This window comes from Fundulus heteroclitus, chromosome 12 (genome assembly GCF_011125445.2).
Source record: "Fundulus heteroclitus isolate FHET01 chromosome 12, MU-UCD_Fhet_4.1, whole genome shotgun sequence".
Taxonomy (NCBI): Eukaryota; Metazoa; Chordata; class Actinopteri; order Cyprinodontiformes; family Fundulidae; genus Fundulus; species Fundulus heteroclitus.
This window is the reverse complement of record NC_046372.1, coordinates 18,820,129-18,846,021: the sequence shown is the minus strand read 5'-3', so window position 1 is coordinate 18,846,021 and position 25,893 is coordinate 18,820,129. Positions and strand designations below refer to the sequence as shown.

General features: G+C 42.2%; 2 protein-coding genes across 2 annotated transcripts; both read right to left on the bottom strand.

Annotated features, from left to right (window-relative positions):
* LOC118564845 (nuclear factor 7, brain-like) lies at positions 1 to 24,822 on the bottom strand. Its single transcript, XM_036144126.1, has 2 exons — positions 23,306 to 24,822; positions 1 to 112 (listed from the first exon to the last, which is right to left on the bottom strand). The coding sequence occupies exons 1-2, from the start codon at positions 24,695 to 24,697 to the stop codon at positions 86 to 88; spliced, it is 1,419 nt and encodes a 472-aa protein (XP_036000019.1). The 5' UTR covers positions 24,698 to 24,822; the 3' UTR covers positions 1 to 85.
* Positions 86 to 1,678, bottom strand: LOC118564847 (zinc-binding protein A33-like). The gene has a single exon (XM_036144128.1). It carries the CDS (start codon positions 1,490 to 1,492, stop codon positions 86 to 88), a length of 1,407 nt encoding a protein of 468 aa, XP_036000021.1. The 5' UTR covers positions 1,493 to 1,678.
* Positions 24,823 to 25,893: the final 1,071 nt, after the last annotated feature.

The following is a 25,893-nucleotide window of genomic DNA, read 5'->3' as shown; positions in this document are numbered from 1 at the left end:
AAACAAAGGTTGGTCTCACTGCAAATAGAAATATCTAAAAATACAAAAAATTAGTCAGAGAATTTTAAAAACACAACTTTGATGTTTAAACAGAAATCTCAGTTTGACAGATTTTGAGATCAGCAGCTTTTCCAACAGCTAAAAAAGGGAAGAGTTTATCATTGAAAGTTTCTCTGTAAGTGTAGATGTGAGACATGTCTTCAGGGTTGTGGAAGGACACCTCCCCCCTGTCATAGTCCAGCTGGACTCTGATCTTCTGGAGATTCTTCTTCACTGTGAGAGTTTGATCATCACCATTAAAGTATTTTCCAAAACGACGCCGCAAACACCAGATTCCATCTTCTGGTGAAACATTTCTCTCTCCCTTCCTCTCAACTGACTCTTTAACGTAACCAGTGAGCCAGCGAGGATGGTCTCCCACCTCCACCTCACAGCTGTGTTTCCCTGAGATGAAGCCCTCAGAACCAAAAACAACGGTGTAATAAGTGTTTCTCTCTGGATTATCAGGAAGCTGCTGCTCTGTGTCTTCACATCTCACACTGGTCAGATCATCAGACAGGTAGAGAAATCTACTTGCAGTGTTTGGGTCCAGAATGACAGGACTGAAGTGGACCTTCTCCTTCATCTTCTCCCAGACTCTGAAGGACAGGTTGCCCAGGTGTTTGGCCACATCTATCAGAGCTCCTGAGACCAGCTGTGGATCTGACAGTGACCTCTGACCTCTGGCTCTGCTCTGAGTGGCTTTATAACTGCTGAGGAACGACACGTTGTCTTTCTGCAGGTCTTCTTCAACAGCAGAGATGCTGTCTGACAGAGAGGAGATCTGCTCCTGGATCCTCTTCATCTCTCTGCTGATAGTCTTCCCCTTCTGCTCCTCTTCCTCCCTCAGAGCTGCCAGTCTGGACTCCTCTTCCTCTTTCAGGAACTGGTAGAGCTTGTTGAACTCTGCTCTGATCTGTCTCTCTGTGGACAACAGCTGCTTCTTGGAGTGTTGAATCACATCCTCGTATGTTTTCTCCACCTGTTTGTGTTTGTTCCTCTTGTCCTGCAGAGACTTTAAGTCAGATCTCAGCTGCTCCTTCAGCTCACTGACTGCTTGTTCTACAGGAACCACTTTGTGACTCTGGTGAAGAGAAAACTCACAGCCAGGACACACAGCTCTCTGCTCGTCTTCACAGAACAGTTTAGGGTCTTCTTGGTGTTTGCTGCAGACCACCATCAGCTGCTCTTCTCCTTTTTCTGCCTCAGATGATCCAGATTTCTGTCTTCCAGTAAAAGAGTCAGCCAGGTCCTTCAGAGTGAAGTTGCTTGCTGGAAAATCCTTGGAAGATCTCCTTTTACAGATGGGACAGTTTTTGTTTCCAGCTTGTTCCCAGAATTTCTGCAGGCAGCTTGAACAGAAGCTGTGGTTGCAGCTCAGAGACACAGGATCTCTGAAAGTCTCTGAACACACATGGCAGCTCAGGAAATTTTCCAGAAGTCTTTCAGCCATTTTGAATTGAATTATTTCAACAGCCAAACTCACCAAAAGTTTCAGCTGCTTCTTCTTAAAATCTTCCAAGTATTTCCGTGTGTCAGCAGAGATCTGACAGCCAGGAATGGCGTCTCAGCTCAGTTCAATAACATCTGAAAATACTTTCAGTTTCTTTATCCCGTACGTGACGTGTTAAAAAAAACAATCTGCTGTATCAGTTTATCTCCTCCAGGTGGTGCTGTCGGAACTACACCGGAAATAAATGTTATTTTTTATAGAGTTGAAAACTGAGAACATTTACTTGAATTGTTTTGTTACTGAAACGTGCTTTACAAATAAACTCTCCTTGCCTTTCTCACTATTTTAACCTACCTTGTAATGTTACATTGTAAATTAAACAAATCAAGCATTTTTAAAGACCGTATTTTACTTGGTCCTGTTTCATGCAGTTAAGTATTTTTTCCTTAAAATCGTTTTAAGAGACATGCTTGGTTTTGATTGGACTATAGTATTAAAAAACAAAAGTATCCACACCATTGCACTGTTTTAAAGTATTTTACACAACATTGGTCTGTAGTGGATAGTAATTATTATCAATTAAGTGAGCACACAACTTATGATAACAAATGATGCATCCTTTGTTTGTAAGTTATTTAATTTAAAGGCATGAGCGTTTAAATTTCTCTGTCCCCCAACGTAGTCAGGAAACAGAGTGAGAGGAACAGGGCACACCAAACTTTTATACCTTTTGGGTTAACATAGAAAGTGGGAGTAATCTTCAGAGGAGCGCAGCCACTGATATGATCCAGTTCCTTTCTAACTCAACTCCTCTCTGTGTCCTTGAATGTGGATAATAGTAAATCTGTAAACATGTGAGCTTCTTTCACACAGGAGAGTTATGCAGGTGCATCCAGACAAGATATGATCAGAGTTACAGACGTCAATAAAATTTTCCACAACAGTCGTTTCTTCCGATTAGAAAATCATCACATAATAAAGAAAATTGTAAAAACTCTGTGAGCCTGTAATAGTCAGAAATAGGAAATTGTGTAAAAAGTACATAAGCAAAGTTAAAGATAAAATAAAAGATGAAAAAATAATAATAATTGGAAAGAAAAAGAAAAATGTTACAAAATACATCTTACTGAATTCAAAATACTAGATTGTTTAACATATGTCAGGATGCAGCCTGAAGGCTGCACTCTTAGCAGTTCCTGCCTCCTTCTGTGTCTGCGCAGCTCTGACTGGAAGCACCTGTCAGGCTTCAATCATCTAATGACTTGTTCCACCTGTTCACACCCCTACATAAGCTCACCTCAGTCTGTTCCTTGTCGCCGGCTCGTATTCAGTCAAACCAACACCACGCCTTTCCGTTCCTGTCCTCCCATCTTGGTTCCTGTTTGTCCTGTTATGGCCTCTGGTTCGTCTGCCCGGGTTCTTTGGGTTCCAGCGCTCATTAGGTCCTGGCGCTCAGATCCCGGTTGCACCAAATGCCTGTATTAATAAATGCTACTTTTTAAGAGAAAGAAGTGATTTGAGAAAAAGAGTATATTGAATGATAACAGGGGGGAATGATAGAATTATTCTTACTATTTATCCTATTTACTATGTTCATTGCATTTATCATATAAATTTACTCTTTACTACTAAGAAGTTTTAAGGTTTTAGATATTAAAGTGTATTTCATGTGGCTGATCTTTCTCTTATTAGTAGAACCAGATCCTACCGACAACGCCAAATTGTAGTGGATATTAGTAATTATCAATTAAGTGAGCAAACAACTCATGAAAACAAATTATGGATCCTTTTGTTTGTAAGTTATTTAATTCAAAGGCATGAGCGTTTGAATGTGTCCCCCAACGCAGTCAGGAAACAGAGCGAGAGGAAAAGAACACACTAAATGTTTATACATTTTGGGTTAACATAGAAAGTGGGAGTAATCTTCAGAGGAGTGCAGCCACTGGTACCATCCAGTTCCTTTCTAACTCAACTCCTCTCTGTGTCCTTGGATGTGGCAACACAATTTTAAATCTGTAAGCATGAGAGCTTCTTTCACGCAATAAAGTTATGCAGGTGTCTCCAGACAAGATATGATCAGAGTTACTTTACACAACATCACAAAATATAGGACTATTTATTTATATTTTTTACTCAATGTATGACAACGACGAAACCTTACAGAGAAACGGGAACTAAAATAAAGTGAAGGGAAATTTCTGTCTGTTTCTTCCTTCAATATAACTTTAATATTTAATTTCCTGAGGAGACCAATCTCTCTAAGCTGTTGCAGCCAGACCTTTGAACAAACTGCTTCTATTTTTATGGAGTTTGGACTCTGTGGAAACTTTTAGAAAGCTGCTGAAGAGATTTCTATTCCAAGAAGCTTTAAATTCAACTAGTTTTTATTGTGTTATCTTTCATGTATCGTACATTGTTGTGTGGTTTGTCGGGTTCACCGTTTGTGGATCACTTTGTGACATTTCTCTATGAAAAGGTATAAATAAACTTCTACTTTACCCTCATACTTGTAAAAAAAGAACAGCGCTGGAACATGCTACCACAACATATTGTGTACCGGGCAGGTTGATTTCTGATGACATTGTCTTGATTTGAGATTTTTTAGAAATCTAAGAGCTGTATGGCCTGAAAGCTGGAATCTATTGATCAAGAAAAAGCCTTTGATTGTGTTGAGCATGACTGCTTATGGCTCACACTGATTTTATTGATAAAGTTAAGGTTTTATACTGTGACATTCAGTGTGCTAAAATTAATGGTTGTTTGAGCGCTCCTTTTCAGGTCCGAAGAGGAATTAGACAAAGGTGTACCCTTTCTGGCATGTTATATTTTTTAGCTTTTGAGCCATTGTTATTAAACTAAGATGTGACCTTCAGGAGTTGATCATTCCAGGTTGTAATACACCTTTAAAGCTGTCGGCCTTTGCAGATGACCTTGTCATCTTAGAGAACACTCAGAAGGATGTTGACACGTTGGTAAGAGATGTAGCTCAGTTTGGCTCTTTATCCTGAGCCAAAGTTATCTGGGACAAAAGTGAAGCTCTGTGTGTTGGAGGTGAACTGGAGAAATGTCAGGTTCAAACACCTAAAACATTCATTAAACAACAAAGGGAAGAAAAGACAACAAGCGTTAGTTTGGTTTTATTTGAGAGGAGAAGAGCAGAGATGTGCCCAGTTACAACTCCTTACTGCTCTGAAAACACATCCTGCACCTCTTCTCTCTTTATTGCTAAAAGGGAGTTCCCTAGTTACAAAAAACCCGTTATGATGTGACATTCAAGATAATACAACGCCGTTCACACAGTTCAGTTCAGCTCATGGAAAAAGAGTCATATCTCTGCAGGCCTTCTGCAATGATAAGAGCGACAGTTAAAACACATAGTATGAGGTAGGATGAAGCATGGTATATGCTCCAGTAATTAAATGGCAATACTAATAAACACAAACACATTAATACATATGAGAGATATTAGTCATCTGAAAAACACTTTAATGTCTGAATAAATTCAAACCTTAAAACATTTCTAATAATGATAATGATGAGTAAATACAGTATGTGATAAATGCAATGAATCATAGTAAATAATATAAAATATATAGAATAGTAAAAATAATTCCAACAAGAAACAACTAAGATTGCCTGAGGGGTAATTTGGAACAAGGGAGGGTTTAAATATTTAGGAGTTTTTCTGGGTGATCAATCTTTTGTTTTGAAAAACAGGGAAATGTTCTATATAAGGTGAAAGGTCGTTTAACAAAGTGGAAGTGAATTTTTACAAAGATGTCCTACAGAGAGTTCTAATTGTTAATAATTTGGTTTCGTTCACTTTATGGCATCGCCTGTCATGTGTTGACCACCCTTCTTGTTGACTTTTTCTGGGACAAATTGCACTGGGCGCTGCAGAGTGCGGTGTATTTGCCGAAGGACGATGGAGGACAGGGCCTGATCCACCTCAGCAGCAGGGGGGCTGCTTTCCGTTTCCAGTTCCTACAGAGGTTTCTGTGTGGTCCTACTGATTTAGTGTGGAGGCCGTTGGCTTGCACTATCCTGAATCAGTTAGGTGGACCTGGACTGAACAAAACCTTGTTTCTGATGGACTTAAAGCAGCCTAACATCAAAGAACTTCCTGTTTGTGGATTATTCAAGTTGTGGAGTTTGCTGAAAAAGAAGAGGTCAACACAACAAAGCTCACTATACTGGCTGCTTCAGGAACCAGTCATCTATGGGTCACAGTTCAGTGCAGGTTGTCAGGTGGGGCCAACTTTTCTAAGGCAGTTTTGTCTCTCAAATGTGGTAATTCGGGGTTTGTAGTCCAGCTTGCAGGAGCAGGCTTGGACGATGCAGTTCCTCTTGCCTATTTGCCTGTCATCTATTTACTTTGTTGCTTCATTATTGTAACGGCTCTGTTGAACCTGATGGGAACGATGATTTCCCTTCAGTAAACATTTCCCCAAATTTGAAGAACTGCGTTGGACTTTTAAAAAATGAGATCTCTTCTGAGGTTTCTTTTAAAGTTGTGAACAGCAAAGTAATGTATAAACATTTTGTTAAGATTTTGCAGAGGGACAAATTAAATGGCAAAGCTGACACTGCGTGGAGAGTTCACTTGGGTCTTAGTGACAGTGTTGGACCTGAATGGAGAGCGCTGTACAAACCACCATTGATCAAACGAGCAGCTGGCCTGCAGGGGAGGATTTTACATTGCATTGTGGCTGTGAATGCTTTTGTTTCCGTTATTAACTCTGATGTTGGCCAGAATTGTCCATTTTGCACTAATCGTGAGACTGTGTTTTATTGTTTCATGGAGTGTTCTCGTTTGCTGCCACTGTTCGCAATGTTAGAAAGATTTTTGGACTATTTAGAGAGATTGTTTTCTAAACACTTGTTCATTTTGGGGTACAGGTACTCTCAAAAGACTAAAATTAAATGCCAGATTTTTTATTTTATACTGGGAAGAACAATGTGTTCCACCTGTTTATGCATGCTTTTAAAAGGTTGATGGTACTTTTATTTACTTACACTTACTCTTTGTTCAGACATATTGCTGAAAGCCTGTCCGATGAATATGCATGTGCTTCAGCTGCAGATCAATAACAAGTTCAGATAATTTAAATTAAGAAAAGACTGAACATTTTCATCCTGCAAACATTCAGTTCAGTGTTTTCTTTATCAGCAGACACGTTCTCACTAAAAATAACAGGGAGAGAGCAGGAAGCTGCATATTGAGGGTTCTGTCACAGTATTTCTATTTTTCTCTATGTGAAAGATGAACCTCAGGTTTTTATGATATTAAATGTTAATCTGTTGTAACATAATTTCAAACAGGCAGATATCAGGACAACCCTGTTAGCAACTATTCAGCTGGTGGATCTGTTTAGGAGAAAGTTTCCTAGTTTCCAGCCCCAGTCTGACCCTGATTGCATCCTTGATGCTAAAAGCAAGAAGGGATTTTATTTATTTTTCAGCTGCTGTGTTGGTGCTAAATTAGGAGAAAGGTTGTTTAGAAAATGACAGAATCAATTAGGATCTATAGTAACTTATTAGACTCCAGGCCTCTGTTAGAATGAGAGCTTTCACAGTGTTTGTTTGTTCAGTCTGTGTTCTGTTGTTATATCATCTAAGCCAGTTCTTCCTAAACCTTCAGCTTCTGACCCACAAACTAACAGGAAGAGACTCATGACCCCAACTAGCGACTGAGTATAAAACCAGTTTAATTAAACAAGGATATAACAAGCAGCATCAACAGCAAACATTTTGCTTTCATCTATTTATAGTTTTATTATTTATATCAGAAAGATGCTTTAACATTATCTTTGTTGTTCAGCTGGATTTCTGAAGAGGGTCTCCAGACCCACACTTGCTGATCCGTGACCCCCAGTGGGGTCCTGACTCCAGCTTTGGGAACCACTGATCCAAGCAACAGCTTTAAAGTTTGATTTCAAGTCCTCTGAACCTTCACAGAAGTCATGAACACGGTAACAGACCTGAACATGAGTTCATGCTCCTGCTGAAGATGCATCAGGAGCTGCTGATGGATTTCATCAGAGGTTCCTGTTTCTTTCTGCTCCTTTTCATTGTTTGTTTTCTCTCATTTCATCATCTTGGTTCATGTTAAACTGAATTTATGACTTAGTAGCTCAAAACTGTTACCAAGGATAATATCTTCACAAATAACGATGTTTCATGGATCATGTTTTGCTGCTTCTCATTTCTTTGTGTCTCTTTTTGAATTCAGACATCATTAATTTAAACTTCTGTCGATTTCTTACTGATCTGTAATAAAATCAATGTTTATCATCTTATTTCATTCATTTTAATATTCCTTCACCTTTCTCTTACTGTTTAACACAAACAGCCTTTGACTAACAGAAAACATCCAGTTCTGGTCAGAGGTTTAAATCCATTCATTGTGGGAATAAAAGTCATTATTCTGGACTTTTAATGATTTAGTTGGACTGTTTTTTAGAATAAAATGATCACATCCTGCCTAAATGAGCTTTGATAAGAGGTTAATATGAACATATTGTGAATTTTGTCTTATCTACAAAGGGTCATAATTATACATACAGAACCAAATATATACCTCCAGACCCACTAGCCTTTGGTTTAATGTTCCTTAGTGAGCTGGACCTGGACCATACACTGTTCGTAGCCGTCATCAAGCTTCTGGCAAATTTCTGACTCTTCTTTCCAGAAAAGGTGGAGTTCATTCATGAACTGGTTGGTTTCCCTTTAATCATCCAACTTTTAATCCTAATCCACAAACTGGCAACAAGACTGATGTCAGGACTTTGGAAAGACCTTTCCAGAACCTTCATGCTTCTTGTTTTATCTGCTCTATCTGCTGCTTCTGACTTTATCTTTTTCTTCTTTACCTGCTTTAATAAAACTGAATGATCTCAGTAATAAATGTAATGGTAATACTTAACCAGGATGATGACCTGTTTTAATTTTTTTTCAGTTTTACTTATATAGCGCCAATTCATGAAACATGTCATCTCAAGGCATTTTCCAAAGTCAAATTCAATCATATTATACAGATTGGTCAAAACATTTCCTATACAAGGGAACCAGTTGATTGCATCAAAGTCTTGACAAGCAGCATTCACTCCTGGAGAAGCGTAGAGCCACAGGGAGAGTCGTCTGCATTGTCCATGGCTTTGCAGCAATCCCTCATACTGAGCAAGCATGAAGCGACTGGGGAAAGAAAAATTCCCCATTAATGGGAAGGAAAAACCTCCCGCAGAACCAGGCTCAGTATGAACGGTCATCTGCCTCGACCGACTGGGGGTTAGAGAAGACAGAGCAGAGACACAACAAGAGAGACAAAAAGCACAGAAGCACACATTGATCTAGTAATCTGTTCTACATTAGATGGTAGTAGAGGATGATCTGTCTTCTCTGGATGATGTCACAGTTAACAGAACGTCAGACCAGGTGTACCTTCTATGAAGAAAAAAGAGAGAGAGCGAAAAGATGCAGCTTAAGCGAAAATTCAGACTGAAGAAACTCTATTGCCTACCTCCATCAATCAGGGACTCATCCGCCTCCGACGCAAGGCAATCAGCTTTGAACTGCTCCTCCTCAAAGCCAATCAGCATCCTGGGTTCATCTTAAAAAGAACTCCACATCCTCATCTCGGCCTTCTCCTCAGCGAGCAAGCAGTGGCTGCGCGTGTCCGGTTTGGACTCTGTCGACCGGTTTCAACCCACCTCCATCCCCTTCTCCACCATCATAGCAAGCTCCGCCTGGCTTTCCTACGGTCCTCCTTCAACCTCGTCCCTATCAGAGTGTAATTCCTCCTGGACTCTCATGGAATTCCCAGTCACTCCTTAAAACGGTCCGGCAGAAGACCGCCATGCTGAGCCTGGTTCTGCCAGAGGTTTCTTCCCAAGGAGGAGTTTTTTCTCTCCACAGTCGCTTCATGCTTGCTCATCATGGACAGTTCATGCAAACCTGTGTTTATCAAGTTGGACATCTAGCTCAAACAGATCATCATATGGACTGAACAAAACTTTGCTTATCTCCACTCCACCACCAGTTTCAGACCCGGGGGGAAATATCCCTATTCTCATACGCCTGCTAATGCATATTCAAGTATAATTCAGCGTGAATTTTTCCTGCCGAGGTCTGAGCGCCAAACTCTTAAAATATTGTATCATTAAAATTCTTCTAATTGCCTTTTCTTTCTGTGTGAGTTTTTCAGATTGAATTAAAAGCTGAAATGATGACAAACACTGCAAAACTGGAGAACAGTAGGAGAACTCAGTAGAGTGAGACAAATAGATCTCCACAGGAGAGGAGCCTGATAGCTAAAGGATCTGCCTCCCATTCTACTTTTAGAGACTCTAGGAACCACCAGCAGACCTGCAGTCTGAGAGCGAAGTGCTCTGTTAAGAACATACGGGGTAATCAGAGCTCTGATATATGATACATGTTTCTGATCAGAACCAGAGCTGCACTTTGATCCTCTAAACAAATCTAACTTCCTGCAGTCTGAGCTTTATGACCCTCCTACATGGAGGAGCTGCAGGAGCTGTGCAGGCTGCTAAGAGACCAGAACCTGAAGCATCTGGACCAGGTCGGGTTCTGGATCCAGTTTACTGTGAGGAACAACAGAACTGCTTTCAGAAACAGTTCTCCATTAATATACTCTCCGCTGGTGAATATGTACTGATTCTGATAAATGTTTCAGGAGAAAAAAAACTTTGTGATTTAAAGCTTTCTATCAGCATAAATAATAACTGGACTAATAGAACTGGCTGCTGGTTCTGACTGTGATTTGAAGTCCAGAGAACTACAGAGTTTTTCCACAACTGTGAAAGTAAAATAAATAAATGTGTTGAAGAACTAATCAAACCTTTAAAAGTAACCAGAAAAGTTGATTTTCAGCAGCAGTTTGAATATCATGGAAATAATTTTTACATTGAGGTAAAGAAAACATATAATCCGTGAGCTGAAAATTTTCAGAGAGAGAAAACATGATATAAATGTTTATTTTCACAGGTTTCCTAAAAAACTGAATCTTTACAATAGTTAAAAACAAGACTAACAAAATAACCCAGTTAAGAAAGCTGAGCTTGTGTTAAAAGTTTTTACAAAACAGCGTTAGGAATAAAATAAATATAATCCTCAAATTTGTTTTCCTGAGAAATTGTCAAATGCTGGTGAGAAAGATTGCAATTAAATACTGAAGTAAAAACATTCTTAAAATATTATGTCATACTAGTTTCACAAAATTAAACTCATTAAATGATAAAGATGTTTTGATGTTCAAAAACATGTAGTTTTCTTATTCAAATTAAAGTTTCAAAACCTCAATTTGAAACAATAATAAAATTGTTCATTGTTCAAACAAAAGTTGGTCTGACTGCAAATGAAAGATCTAAAAATGCAAAAGTAATTATGAGAAAACACAACTTTGATGTTTAAACAGAAATCTCAGTTTGACAGATTTTTACTTCAGAAGTTTTGGCATCAGCAGCTTTTCCAACATTTAAATAAGGGAAGAGTTTCTCAGTGAAAGTGTCTCTGTAAGTGTAGATGTGAGACATGTCTTCAGGGTCGTAGAAGGACACCTCCCCCCTGTCATAGTCCAGCTGGACTCTGATCTTCTGGAGATTCTTCTTCACTGGGAGAGTTTGACCATCACCATTAAAGTATTTTCCAAAATGAAGCCGTAAACACCAGACTCCATCTTCTGATGAAGCATATGTCTCTCCCTTCCTCTCAACTGACTCTTTAACATAACCAATGAGCCAGTCAGGATGGTCTCCCACCTCCACCTCCCAGCTGTGTTTCCCTGAGATGAAGCCCTCAGAACCAAAAACAAGGGTGTAAAAAGTGTTTCTCTCTGGATTATCAGGAAGCTGCTGCTTTGTGTCTCCATCCCTCACACTGGTCAGATCATCAGACAGGTAGAGAAATCTACTTGCAGTGTTTGGGTCCAGAATGATAAGACTTCAGAGTGAAGTTTACTCCTGGATCCTCTTTGAAAGATCTCCTTTTACAGATGGGACAGTTCTTGTTTCCAATTTGTTCCTGTCAGGATTTGTTTATTGATGAACTCAGAACACACACAGGACAAAAGTTTGAGAGGTTTATTGAAGGGTTGATGACTGATGGAAGATGTAACCGGAGGTGCAGGAATACAACGGCTCAGGGGTGCAGGTGAAGGCAGGGGCTGACGGCCAGGAGAGAGAGTCCAACAACGCTGAGCGGGGTGGCACAGAGCAGAGCCTTCTCAGAGCGGCTAGTCAGGTTAGCAAATCACTGGGAACACCAGAACACAGAGCAGAACCTCCCAGGAACAATGGTGAGGCACAAAGTCTTTCAACGTGGCAAACTAACCTTAAATCCGAAACCAAGGCAAGGACGAGGACTGGCATGGAGTGGATGATTCAGAAGACGGACCAGCACTAAGGTGAGGCAGAGGGAGGTTTAAATAGGAAGACTAACAGGTGACATGCATCTGACTGAATAATTACTAACAGGTGTGACTGACTGCAAGGAGAGTGAAGTGAAGGCTGGGTGGAAGGGAAGGCTGAAGTGAGGGGAAGGAGAAACTAAAAACAATAAATAAAGTTAAACCCTAACAAACACTAAAACAAGGTGGAAAAAACCGAAAACCAATGGCAACAAAAGCCGAATCAAAACTAAACCATGACATTACCCCCCCCTCAAGGCCGGACTCCGGACGGCCTAACAAACTAAACAACAACCAACCTAGGGTGGGTGGAGGGTGGTACGGATGGCGGGCTAGGGTCAAACAAAACAGATCAAAGCAGGGTGGGTGGAGGGTGGTACGGATGGTGGGCCAAAATCAAACAAAAAAAAAAAAAAAAAAAAACTACCCACTCAGGGCGATCTGAAACAACAGGGAAAACAAAAGCGGACTAAAAGGGGTCTCTAACAACCCCTGGTAGGCAAAACAAGAACGTCTAGCAGATGCTGAAAAGCAAACATCGCCACAAGGAAAGTCAGGCGAACATTGCCACAAGGCAAAACAGGCAAGGCCAGACATACTAACGCCAGAGGGAAGAAATAGGCGTGCTAACGCCAGAGGGAGAACAGGCGCGCGACAGCGCCAGAGGGAGGAACGGGCGCACGACAGCGCCAAAGGGAAGGAACGGGCGCACGACAGCGCCAAAGGGAAGGAACGGGCGCACGACAGCGCCAAAGGGAAGGAACGGGCGCACGACAGCGCCAAAGGGAAGGAACGGGCGCACGACAGCGCCAAAAGGAAGGAACGGGCGCACGACAGCGCCAAAGGGAAGGAACGGGCGCACGACAGCGCCAAAGGGAAGGAACGGGCGCACGACAGCGCCGAAGGGAAGGAACGGGCGTACTTAACGCCAAAGGGAAGGAACGGGCGCACGACAGCGCCAAAGGGAAGGAACGGGCGCACGACAGCGCCAAAGGGAAGGAACGGGCGCACGACAGCGCCAAAGGGAAGGAATGGGCGCACGACAGCGCCAAAGGGAAGGAACGGGCGCACGACAGCGCCAAAGGGAAGGAACGGGCGCACGACAGCGCCAAAGGGAAGGAACGGGCGTACTTAACGCCAAAGGGAAGGAACGGGCGTACTTAACGCCAAAGGGAAGAAACGGGCGTACTTAACGCCAGAGGGAAGGAACGGGCGCACCACAGCGCCAGAGGGAAGAACGGGCGTACGACAACGCCAGAGGGAAGAACGGGCGTACGACAACGCCAGAGGGAAGAACGGGCGTACTAAAAACGCCAGAGGGAAGAACAGGCGTACGACAACGCCAGAGGGAAGAACAGGCGTACAACAACGCCAGAGGGAAGAACAGGCGTACGACAACGCCAGAGGGAAGAACAGGCGTACGACAACGCCAGAGGGAAGAACGGGCGTACGACAACGCCAGAGGGAAGAACAGGCCGGGGCGTGAGGGAAACGCCGGGGCTTGGGGAAGAGAACGCCGGGGCGTGAGGGAAACGCCGGGGCACAAGGGAAGCAGGAACATCCAAAACGCCAAGGAACAAGAACGGAGGGCGTACCAACACGCCGGGGAACCGAGGTCGTCCTAAGACGCTGGGGAACCATAAATCAGAGGGCATCCTAACATGCCGGGGAACCAAGAATCAGAGGGCGTCCCAACACGCCGGGGAACCAAGAATCAGAGGGCGTCCTAACACGCCGGGGAACCAAGAATCAGAGGGCGCCCAAACACGCCGGGGAACCGAGAAACAGAGGGCGTCCTAACACGCCAGAGAGCCAAGAATAAGTGAGCGTCTTAACACGCCAGAGAACCGAGAAACAGAGGGCGTCCTAATACGCCGGGGAACCGAGAAACAGAAGGCGTCCTAACACGCCAGGGGACTAAGGAACTAAAAGGCCAAAACAAAAACCAAGGAAGCTCGAACCAGCCAAAGCTAAGGAGCATGAAACAGCTCAGTGCCAGGGGTCAGAAATCTAAGTGAGCGCTAAGACCTAAGGAGCGCTGGAAACTAGAAGCGCAGGACAACAATAAAGAATCAAACCAAGAACTAGAAAATAAGGCAAAACTAGAGCAGGGATAACACCACAAAAGAAAAACTAAGGCAAAACATAAAATCAAAACACTAAAGCAGAAAATGAAACTAAAGCTAACTACGAATGAAGGAACAAACAAGAAAAACTAGGACTGAACAAGTACACTAACGTGACAACCAGAGAGCTAAAGCTAAAATGACAAGGCTGGGCAAACCTAGAAAACTAAGGCAAATTCTAGACTCCTAAAACAGAGCAGGAAAAAACAAAGCAAAACAGACTAAGTACTCTAAGAAAACAAAGAACCCCCTAAATAATTCTAAACTGAGGAATTCTAAATCAATCAAAACTAAAGCCGAGCTTAAACAAAATAAAACAGAAAGCACTGGCCTTAAGGGCGTAGGCAAAGACGGCTGCTAAGCCGCAAGAGTTCTCGTGGAGGTCGTCCTGGACGAGGCAGGCGGCGGAGCAGCATCGCCCGACTAAGCCCTTGAGGAGGGCGGCCCTGACGAGGCAAAGTCAAGCGGCCTGGAGACCGCGGTCGGCAGCTCCGGCCGAACAGAAAAGTCAAAGGCGGGCGCCGTGGTGGACGGCCCCGACGAGGCAAAGTTAAGCGGCCTGGAGACCGCGGTCGGCAGTTCCGGCCGAACAGAAAAGTCAAAAGCGGGCGCCGTGGTGGACGGCCCCGACGAGGCAAAGACGAGCGGCCCGGAGTCCGCAATCTGCGGCTCCGGCCGAGCAGGAAAGTCAGAGGCGGTCGCCGTGGTGGGCGGCCCCGACGAGGCAAAGTCGAGCGGCCTGGAGTCCACAGTCTGCGGCTCCGGCCGGACAGGAAAGTCAGAGGCGGGCGCCGTTGTGGACGGCCCCGACGAAGCAAAGTTGAGCGGCCCGGAGTCCGCAGTCTTTGGCTCCGGCCGAACAGGAAAGTCTGGTGCGGGCGTCGTGGAGGACGACCCCGGCACGACGAACTAGAAATAGGAGTAGCATCAACTAAGGCCTCATCCTGAGGCGAAACTACTCCCTCGGAGGCCTCATCCTGAGGCGAAACTACTCCCTCGGAGGCCTCATCCTGAGGCGAAACTACTCCCTCGGAGGCCTCATCCTGAGGCGAAACTACTCCCTCGGAGGCCTCATCCTGAGGCGAAACTACTCCCTCGGAGGCCTCATCCTGAGGCGAAACTACTCCCTCGGAGGCCTCATCCTGAGGCGAAACTACTCCCTCGGAGGCCTCGGCCTGAGGCGAAACTACTCCCTCGGAGGCCTCGGCCTGAGGCGAAACTACTCCCTCGGAGGCCTCGGCCTGAGGCGAAACTACTCCCACGGAGGCCTCATCCTGAGGCGAAACTACTCCCTCGGAGGCCTCGGCCTGAGGCGAAACTACTCCCTCGGAGGCCTCGGCCTGAGGCAGGGCGGCTCCCTCGGAGGCCTCGGCCTGAGGCAGGGCGGCTTCCTCGGAGGCCTCGGGCTGATCTGCGTCGGCCGGCGGAGCGGAGCTTTCAGCGGCCGGCAGAGCGAAGCTTGCGGTGGCCGGCAGAGCGGAGCTTTCGGTGGCCGGCAGAGCGGAGCCTACGTCGGCCGGCGGAGCGGAGCTTTCAGCGGCCGGCAGAGCGAAGCCTACGGTGGCCGGCAGAGCGGAGCTTGCGGTGGCCGGCAGAGCGGAGCTTTCGGTGGCCGGCAGAGCGGAGCCTACGTCGGCCGGCGGAGCGGAGCTTTCAGCGGCCGGCAGAGCGAAGCCTTCAGAGGCCGGCAGAGCGGAGCCTACGGTGGCCGGCAGAGCGGAGCTTACGGTGGCCGGCAGAGCGGAGCTTACGGTGGCCGGCAGAGCGGAGTCTTCGGGTGGAGGCGGAACCATCTCTTCAGCTACCTCGGACGCTGCCGGGCTACAGGCTTCAGAGGGCGGGTCCTCCTGAACCCCCTCACGGGACCTGAGCGGGAGCGAGTCTTCGGAGGCCTTAAGGCGTCGGAGTGCCCGGCGTCCTAGCCGGGAGGAGCCAGACGGGGGTACAGAGGCTGTCAGAGGGGTGGCTACAGGCCCACGGGGAAGAAGGTCGTCCCGGTCACCGTAATAGAAGCTCCACAGCTGGTCCTCCTCGACATGTGGGGCTCTGATGGATGGAACATTGAGCTTTACTCGGGGAGCCAGCTGCGAGTCATAGAGGTGGTGACATAGGCGATGAAGGGATCTGCGGCTTCTCTTCTCGTGCCCTGGGGTAGCGGCAACAACGCCCACGTAGAACACCTGGGGAGTGGAGTCGGCCTTGATCGGCGGCGCAGGGTCCTGGGCAGAAGCCATCCTGGCGTACCTCTCTTTCATCAGGCGTTCGCACATGTCCAGGTATGCACGGATCTCCGGGGTGTCAGCCCCTGCAGGTAAGTTCCATGTGGTGTCTGAGTTCATCCTTTTGGCTGGTCCGTACTGTCAGGATTTGTTTATTGATGAACTCAGAACACACACAGGACAAAAGTTTGAGAGGTTTATTGAAGGGTTGATGACTGATGGAAGATGTAACCGGAGGTGCAGGAATACAACGGCTCAGGGGTGCAGGTGAAGGCAGGGGCTGACGGCCAGGAGAGAGAGTCCAACAACGCTGAGCGGGGTGGCACAGAGCAGAGCCTTCTCAGAGCGGCTAGTCAGGTTAGCAAATCACTGGGAACACCAGAACACAGAGCAGAACCTCCCAGGAACAATGGTGAGGCACAAAGTCTTTCAACGTGGCAAACTAACCTTAAATCCGAAACCAAGGCAAGGACGAGGACTGGCATGGAGTGGATGATTCAGAAGACGGACCAGCACTAAGGTGAGGCAGAGGGAGGTTTAAATAGGAAGACTAACAGGTGACATGCATCTGACTGAATAATTACTAACAGGTGTGACTGACTGCAAGGAGAGTGAAGTGAAGGCTGGGTGGAAGGGAAGGCTGAAGTGAGGGGAAGGAGAAACTAAAAACAATAAATAAAGTTAAACCCTAACAAACACTAAAACAAGGTGGAAAAACCGAAAACCAATGGCAACAAAAGCCGAATCAAAACTAAACCATGACAGTTCCCAGAATTTCTGCAGGCAGCTTGAACAGAAGCTGTGGTTGCAGCTCAGAGACACAGGATCTCTGAAAGTCTCTGAACACACATGGCAGCTCAGGTAACTTTCCAGAAGTCTCTCAGCCATTCTGGATTGAATTATTTCAACAGCCAAACTCACCAAATGTTTCAGCTGCTTCTTCTTAAAATCTTCCAAGTATTTCCGTGTTCATTCAGCAGAGATCTGACACCCAGTATTTTCAGACGTTATTGAACTGAGCTGAGACGCCATTACTTTCAGTTTACCCTGTCAGTTACTGTTAATTATGTTGTACTGGCCTAATCCTGCTTCGCTACTGAAGGCCCATTTTTACCCCGGTTTAAGATTTGACAATAAATGAGAAAACATTGATCAGAGGTAAGACATTGTAATATGCATTTTTAATTCATTAGAAATTAAATATGGAGACAGAGTATTACATTACCATTTCTAGTGTTCATTATATGGTGCACTCATGATGATGCAGAAAGTCTGTCTGAAGTAAATTTTGGAAAGAAATCCTTTTCATCAACTTAGTGCTCCTCCTGCTAAGCTCAGGGGGAGGGTGGGTGAGCCCCTCTGTTTGGAACAAAGAAACCCTTCTGGTTCTGACCAACCCCCCCCCCCCCCCCCCCACCCCCCACCCCCCTGGCAATAAACCTTCATGATGTTATTCTACGCAGCAACAGGGAGAGACATACCTTCTGCCTAAGATATTTTTCTTAACATTACGTATTCAAACAAACAATCTGCTGTATCAGTTTATCTCCAGCAGGTGGTGCTGTCAGAACTTATTTTAAACCGGAAACACATTTTTAAATAAATCTTTTATATAGAGTTGAAAACTGACGAACGTTTACTTGAATTGTTTTGTTACTGAAAGGTGATTTGCAAATAAACTCTCCTTGCCTTTCTCACTATTTTAACCTACCTTATAATGTTACATTATAAATTAAACAAATACATTTGTGGAAATCAAGCATTTTTAAAGACCGGATTTTACTTTGGTCCTGTTTCATGCAGTTAAATATTTTTGTCCTTAAAATCATTTTGCTTGGTTTTGATTGGACTATAGTATTAAAAACAAAAATATCCACAACAGTGCACTGTTTTAAAGCAATTTACACAACATTGTTCTGTAGTGGATAGTAATAATTATCAATTAAGTGAGCAAACAACTCATGAAAACAAATGATGCATCCTTTTGTTTGTAAGTTATTTAATTCAAAGGCACAAGAGTTTGAATTTCTCTGTCCCCCAACGCAGTCAGGAAACAGAGTGAGAGGAAAAGGGCACACTAAACTTTTATACATTTTGGGTTAACATAGAAAGTGGGAGTAATCTTCAGAGGAGTGCAGCCACTGGTATGATCCAGTTCCTTTCTAACTCAACTCCTCTCTGTGTCCTTGGATGTGGATAATAGTAAATCTGTAAGCATGTGAGCTTCTTTCACACAGGAGAGTTATGCAGATGCATCCAGACAAGATATGATCAGTTACAGACGTCAATAAAATTTTACACAGTCATTTCTTCTGATTATGAAATCATCACATAATAAAAAAAGTTGTCAAAACTCTGTGAGCCTGTAATGGTCAGAAATAGGAAATTGTGTAAAAAGTACATAAGCATAAGATAAAAATAATAACAATAATAATTTGAAAGAAAAAGAAAAATGTTACAAAATACATCTTACTGAATTAAAATACTAGAATGTTTAACATCAGTATTAACTCCCCCTCTGGTTTAGAGTTATTACATCATTATAGCACTCTTTAAGTAATGTAAACTCCATCTTACAGTACTGTCATCATAGTTTAATAAAGAAACATCAAACTTCTCCATATCATGGTCATTGTAAAAGCAAGTCTGCATCAGTATTGATCTTCAGCATAGTGGTGTCAGTCTTTTCCATTTCCATTCTCTTAACCATTGGAATAATACAACATGAAAGAAAAATCAAAGTCAAAAGGAAAATAGAAAGAATTCATCCAATCTTTATTAACCAGGAGGTCCAACCACCAGAAATGAACCATGACACAGGATCCCAGGATGAACTACTATGTTCCTACTGCTGGATTGTCAGCGACTGTTGTAATTTATTTATTATGGATGTCAGTCATGTTGTTAGACACATCAAGAATAAAAGTGCAGCACTGGTTCAATTACATATAGATCTAGTGGCGCTTCACCCTCCTGTCCTTATGCTCCATTGGAGGCGGAGCTGCAGGCCCTCCAGGTGGCTGACCCGGATCTGGACTCCAGTCCCCTTCCGTGAAGATTTCAACCTGCTCAACAGTATGCAGACCGAGATGAGGCTGGGGAGCGAGGCGAGCTCCTTTCTCAGAAAGTAGGGAATCTAGAGCAAGTTTGTTTTGCAAGGTTAGAGCCATATTTTGGAGTTTTGTGTTTGTTTTACTGTTTGTTGTAATACAGTGGATGAAGCCACCCACTGTCCATTACATAAAATGGACAGTGGGTGGCTTCATCTGTTTAAATGGAGTCACAGGTAGTTGCACGGCAGGTGTGCTGATTGCGGCAGAAACAAACAGTTTTTTGACCGTCGGTTGTCGTCGGTTGTTGTAGGTTTTGTTATTGATCACTGCGTTGCGGCAAATGATAGATCCTTTGGTTGTAAGCCAGTGGGCACCATTGGAAGTTGCATTATTGTGAGAGCGTTGGATCAATAAAAGCTCTTCAATCATACCTGAAGTTTTATTCATTGGATGCAAGAGGACGACGCGTCAACTGAGTGCCAGTCAGCAGCCTCGCTGTGGCTTAGGTTTGTTTTTGTTTTGTTAAGAACAAGTCACTACAATCAATGTTTACCATCTTATTTCATTGACTCTGACTCATTTTTAATATTCCTTCACCTTTCTCTTCCTGTTTAACACAAACAGCCTTTGACTAACAGAAAACATCCAGTTCTGGTCAGAAGCTTAAATCCATTCATCGTGGGAATGAAAGTCATTATTCTGGACTTTTAATGATTTAGTTGGACTGTTATTTAGAATAAAATGATCACATCCAACCTAAATGATCTTTGATAAGAAGTCTGAATTTTGGATTTAATTTAATCCACAATGGGTCATAATTATACATACTGGCTCAAATATATTCCTCCAGACCCTCTAGCCTTTGCTTTAATGTCCCTTAGTGAGCTGGACCTGGACCACACATTATTTGTAGCCATCATCAAGCTTCTGGCAAATTTCTGACTCTTCTTTCCAGAAAAGGTGGAGTTCATTTATTAACTGGTTGGTTTTCTGTTCACGATGGACATTCACAGCTTTCACGTCCTCTGCCAGGGTCTGGGCGCCAAAGAACTTTTTCTAATTTCTGTCAATAGATCTCTCTAATTGCCTCTTTTTGTCTGTGTGAGTCTCTCCAGATTGAAATGTAATAATATAAATGAATAATAAAAGCTGAAGAAAAGTCCTTTTAGAACCTTTAGTTGAATCTAGTTAAAAAGGAGAATTAAAGACTCTCACAGTCAAAAAAATGTGTTGAATAATTAAAGAAACTGCCCCGCACTGAAGCTACCCAATTCAATAGTGGACTGTGGTGGCACACCAACCGTTTGATTTCGCAGCTATCTACAATGTTGTGTTAATTGAAGATAAATTGACTTTAACACAGCTTAATTTCTTCCCTCCAAAACTATTTGATCAATGAAAACTGAGGGTGGGGATTTTAAGGAATAGGTAACCTCACTGGGTGAGATCCTGAAACATGTGGATTACTAAAAGTGTCTCCTACACTCTGTGAGAGCTATCTGATGGGTTTACATAAACATCTTTAGCTTTACATATTGTGATGTTAAGTCTGGTGGATAGCAGACGGGTGAGGAGAGCACACAACATGAACCAACAGCGCATTCTGTGTGACCAGGCCAGGGTAACAGATTATTTCAGGAAAATGGATTTCTCTCATCGCAGTAATGATTAGTTCTTAAATATCTTATTGAGCATGAAGTGACATCTTTCTGTCAGTACACAAGATAACATAACAATGGCGTGTTTTTGTTTGTTTAACTATTTGACTTGAAGCATCATTGTCCTGAGTGAATTTAAAGTCATTCATTGCATTTCAATCAAGCTAAATTGAAAATGTCAATATGTACATGTTTCATATTATGTACATAATATGACACAGTATCCACCCAATAGTATTATGTTCTATATGTGCATGAAACGATAATGTTGAATAAACTAGATATGCTTAAATAGAACCAACAGATGCCAGATTTCTTTCTTTCAATGTAACAAAGATTTTCAGCAGCAGTTTGATTATCATGGAAACAACTTTTACATTGAGGAAAAGAGAACAAATAATCAGTGAGGACATAACAGTCAGAGAGTGAAAACTGGATCTAAATATTTATTTTCAGAGGTTCCCTGCTAAACTGAATCATTCTAATAATTAAAAACAAGACTATCAAGATAACCCAGTTAAGAAAACCGATTGTGTCATTTCTGTTTTTTGTGTTAAACATTTTTACGATATAGAGAACAAACTAAAAAGATCACACTTGTTCACACTACTTAGAATATATAGAAATGTCCAATGCTGTGAGAAAGACTAAATTAAAATAAAAACTTTATAGAGGAATATTTTTATACTGGTTTCACAAAATAACAGACTTTGAAAATTATATCAAGACGTTTTGATTTCCTGTTTTTTTTTTAGTTATTGTTATTGGAATATTATGATAAAGTCACTATGGCCTCACTCCACTCGGACATGTGAGCACTGGAGACACCAGAATGGCACGAAAGCATGACATGCATAAATAGTTGGATTAAGCATGCAGATTTCCCACAAAGGGGTTCGAAACGTATAAAAAATTAAAAGATCACAGATCTGTGTAAAAATAGTGTAAAAAAACAGGCCTGCATGTGTGTGTGTGTGTGTGTGTGTGTGTTTGCTTGTCTGAATGTCTCATTTGTATGTGATTAAATCTCTGTTGTCTGTGTTAAGTAATTGAGTTTAAATTATTAATATCATGCTTTGAATAATGTTTATTTGTGTTGGGAAACTGCAGCTCTAAACACAAATGCATTTAAGAGACCTTTCTCATCAGAAATACCAGATTAGAAGCCCTTATATTAATGATTATAGAATGTTAATAGAAGGGCAAACAGTTAGGGCTAAAAACTATCACTTGTTTTTAGCCCTAAGTAATATGAAAACTGAGATTATGATATTGCTTGTAACAATAATCACTCATCACAAACTAGTCCACTTGAAAGAAGACTTTAGATATACATGGTCTTTAATTTTCAATAGAAGTAAAAAATGTGGTTTGGGTTTGATCAAAACTGTATGACATTGAACGGGATATAAATTGCTTTTCGAAGGGAGATTATTGACTAGAATTTTAATGCAGCTAAAAGAGGAATTTTGAGGAGCTTCAAAATGTCAAAAGGCAAAATTAAACAATCTTTTACACAATCATTTGATGTTATGTAGTTACGCTAAGCTGAGGTAAACCTCAGAGAGACAGTTTAACCTGAAAAGAGACAAAAGATAAGATACAAATCTAGCCATGATGTAAACATCTGAATGTGATTGCACGGCTGGCTCAGCGTGTTCAGACTTTGAAAATTATATCAACATGTTTTGATTTTCTGTTATTTTTCAGTTATCCATTCCTGTTGTTGGTTTCATATTAAAAAGTTTGAACCTTTAAAGATGATACAATTTGTTGATAAAATATGTTAAAACTAAGTCTGACTGCAAATAGAAATACTGATCAAAAAACATTAAATATTTTTACAAAAGAGAGTTAGGAACAAACTAATATAATCATTCTCTTTCTAATTTTTAGAATATAAAGAAATTTCCAAAGGTGGTGGGAGATTATTGTAGAAAGACTCATGATTAAATATTTGATTCAGTTTGAAAAACAACAAACTTTTTTTTTTTTTTTACATTTTCTGCATTCTTTTCTACATTATAAAAACATTAAAGTCAAAACATTCATAAATGTACATTTTATAAACTGGTTTCACAAAATCACAAGAAAAAAACTTCATATATCAAGCTATTATGATTTTTAGTTATTTTTAGTTACATTTCTATTCGTAATTTCAATAAAGGTTAAAAAACTTTGAAAACAATTAAATTTGTTCATAAAGAATTTAGAAGGAAATTTGCTCTTGTTGCAAAAAGAAACATTTATTTAAAAATGCAAAGTCATTCAGAGAATTGAAAAAACAGAAATCTAAGCTTTAAAAATGTTTGATGAATTTCAAAATTGACAGATTTTGAGATCAGAAGTTTTGGCATCAGCAGCTTTTCCAACACCTAAAAAAGGGAAAAGTTTCTCAGTGAAAGTGTCTCTGTAAGTGTAGATGTAAGACATGTCTTCAGGGTCGTAGAAGGACACCTCCCCCCTGTCATAGTCCAGCTGGACTCTGATCTTCTGGAGATTCTTCTTTACTGTGAGAGTTTGACCATCACCATTAGTGTATTTTCCATCACAATGAACTAAACACCAGGTTCCATCCTCTGGTGAAGCAGATGTCTTTCCCTTCCTCTCAACTGACTCTTTAACATAACCGATAACCCAGCGAGGATGGTCTCCAACCTCCACCTTCCAGCTGTGTTTCCCTGAGCTGAAGCCCTCAGAACCAAAAACATTGCTATACTTAGTGTTCCTCTCTGGATTATCAGGAAGCCGCTGCTCTGTGTCTCCGTGTCTCACACTGGTCAGATCATCAGAAATGTAGAGCCATCTATTTGCAGTGTTTGGGTCCAGAATGACAGGACTGAAGTGGACCTTCTCCTTCATCTTCTCCCAGACTCTGAAGGACAGGTTGCCCAGGTGTTTGGCCACATCTATCAGAGCTCCTGAGACCAGCTGTGGATCTGACAGTGACCTCTGACCTCTGGCTCTGCTCTGAGTGGCTTTATAACTGCTGAGGAACGACACGTTGTCTTTCGGCAGGTCTTCTTCAACAGCAGAGATGCTGTCTGACAGAGAGGAGATCTGCTCCTGGATCATCTTCATCTCTCTGCTGATAGTCTTCCCCTTCTGCTCCTCTTCCTCCCTCAGAGCTGCCAGTCTGGACTCCTCTTCCTCTCTCAGGAACTGGTGGAGCTTGTTGAACTCGGCTCTGATCTGTCTCTCTGTGGACAACAGCTGCTTCTTGCAGTGTTCAATCATCTCATCGTATTCTGTCTTCACTTCTTCTTGTGTGTTCCTCTTGTCCTGCAGAGACTTTAAGTCAGATCTCAGCTGGTCCTTCAGCTCACTGACTGCTTGTTCTATAGGAACCACTTTGTGACTCTGGTGGAGAGAAAACTCACAGACAGGACACACAGCTCTCTGCTCGTCTTTACAGAACCAGTAAGGAACATCTGAGTGTTTCTCACACACCACCTTCTTCTCTTTCTCCTTTTCCATCTCGTTCGAAGCTTCATTCTGCTTTCCGGCAAACGAATCAGCAAGTTCTTTGAGGGAGAAGTTGATGGATGGATTTTTCTTCGATGATCTTTTACAGATGGGACAGTTCTTGTTTCCAGCTTGTTCCCAGAATTTCTGCAGGCAGCTTGAACAGAAGCTGTGGTTGCAGCTCAGAGACACAGGATCTCTAAAAGTCTCTGAACACACATGGCAGCTCAGGAAACTTTTAAAAAGAGCTCTCTCAGCCATTATCCTTATTTTATTTTTCAGTACAGAAAGTTTACTTACAATTCACTTTCAGCGCGTTCCTCAGTAGAAATTCAAGACTCCTAAATGAACTACGTGTCCTTTGTCTGAAGAAAACCGAGCCTTTAAGTTTTGTTTACCCTGTTTTGGGTGGATCGAAATTCCTATTTTATCAAGTTGCCACTAGAGGGTGCTGGTTAGTAATTTTTGTTAATGGGCACGTTTAACATTAAGAAGCTTTACTTTGCAGCTGATTTTCACTGAATCTAAGCGAAAAGACTCTTAACAGACAGTATTTATATAAGTACATGGCATTAGTACGTCACATTATTATGGTATTTTATAATTCAACATTGTGAAATCCAAAAAAATTGGGGTTATTACGTCATCAATATTTGGATATTTTACTCACCTAGAGATTAAAGCTCACTGAACAATTGCTTTCTGAGACCTTCATATGTCAATATTTTAAATGTGAACAATGAACATGTCCAAAAGTAATAACTAACAGTTTAAATTGTTGACAAATAAAAACGAAACCCTAATTTAGTTCCTTTGGTTTTAGACAAGGAGTTTGCAGGGGAAGACGTAAAGAAGAAGCTGGTTTAAGGAGTTCCAGCAGGATCTGGATTGACGTCTTGAGATTTATGGATCAATTCAGCTGCTTATGGCCACCACAAAAAAAGACAAAATTTGCAGCTGCTGTATTTCAGCATCAAACTTTGAGATAAGCCCTTTGGGAATCAAAACATTTTTTTCACCTCAGACATTTCTGAGAAATCCAAAGGTTCATATTGTGATTTAAGCAGCAGAGGTACTATTTAATGCATTTCATGTTGAGGTGGTAATTTTAGCTAAATATATATCAAACATAAGCTGCAAGGTATGATTTTGGACAAGATATAATTTCCGTTGGATATGAAGCTAAGCAATAAGGATTCACAAAGCTGCCTGTTGTCAAACATCCTTTATATGTCTATATGCATCTGCTTAGAGTGCTAAAAGGTCAAATGTCAACTGAAGATGCTGGTCTAAGGCATATTAAAATCACTAAGTTCACAGTATTAAATAATGATGTTTTATGGTAAATAAAAGTTAGAAGAATTAATGTTCTTCTTTCAAAGGAGCAAAAAGTTAATTTACTGCAAAATTAACCCAAATCATTCACTTGGGGCGGAAGTAGCATTCCCTACAATCGG

Coding starts and splice junctions, on each gene's coding strand:
- LOC118564847 (XM_036144128.1), bottom strand. CDS start 1,492: ATGGCTGAAAGACTTCTGGAAAATTTCCTGAGCTGCCATGTGTGTTCA.
- LOC118564845 (XM_036144126.1), bottom strand. CDS start 24,697: ATGGCTGAGAGAGCTCTTTTTAAAAGTTTCCTGAGCTGCCATGTGTGT. Junction 113..23,305: donor CCAAAACTTCTGATCTCAAA/ATCTGTCAATTT, acceptor GCTGATCTCAAA/ATCTGTCAAACTGAGATTTC.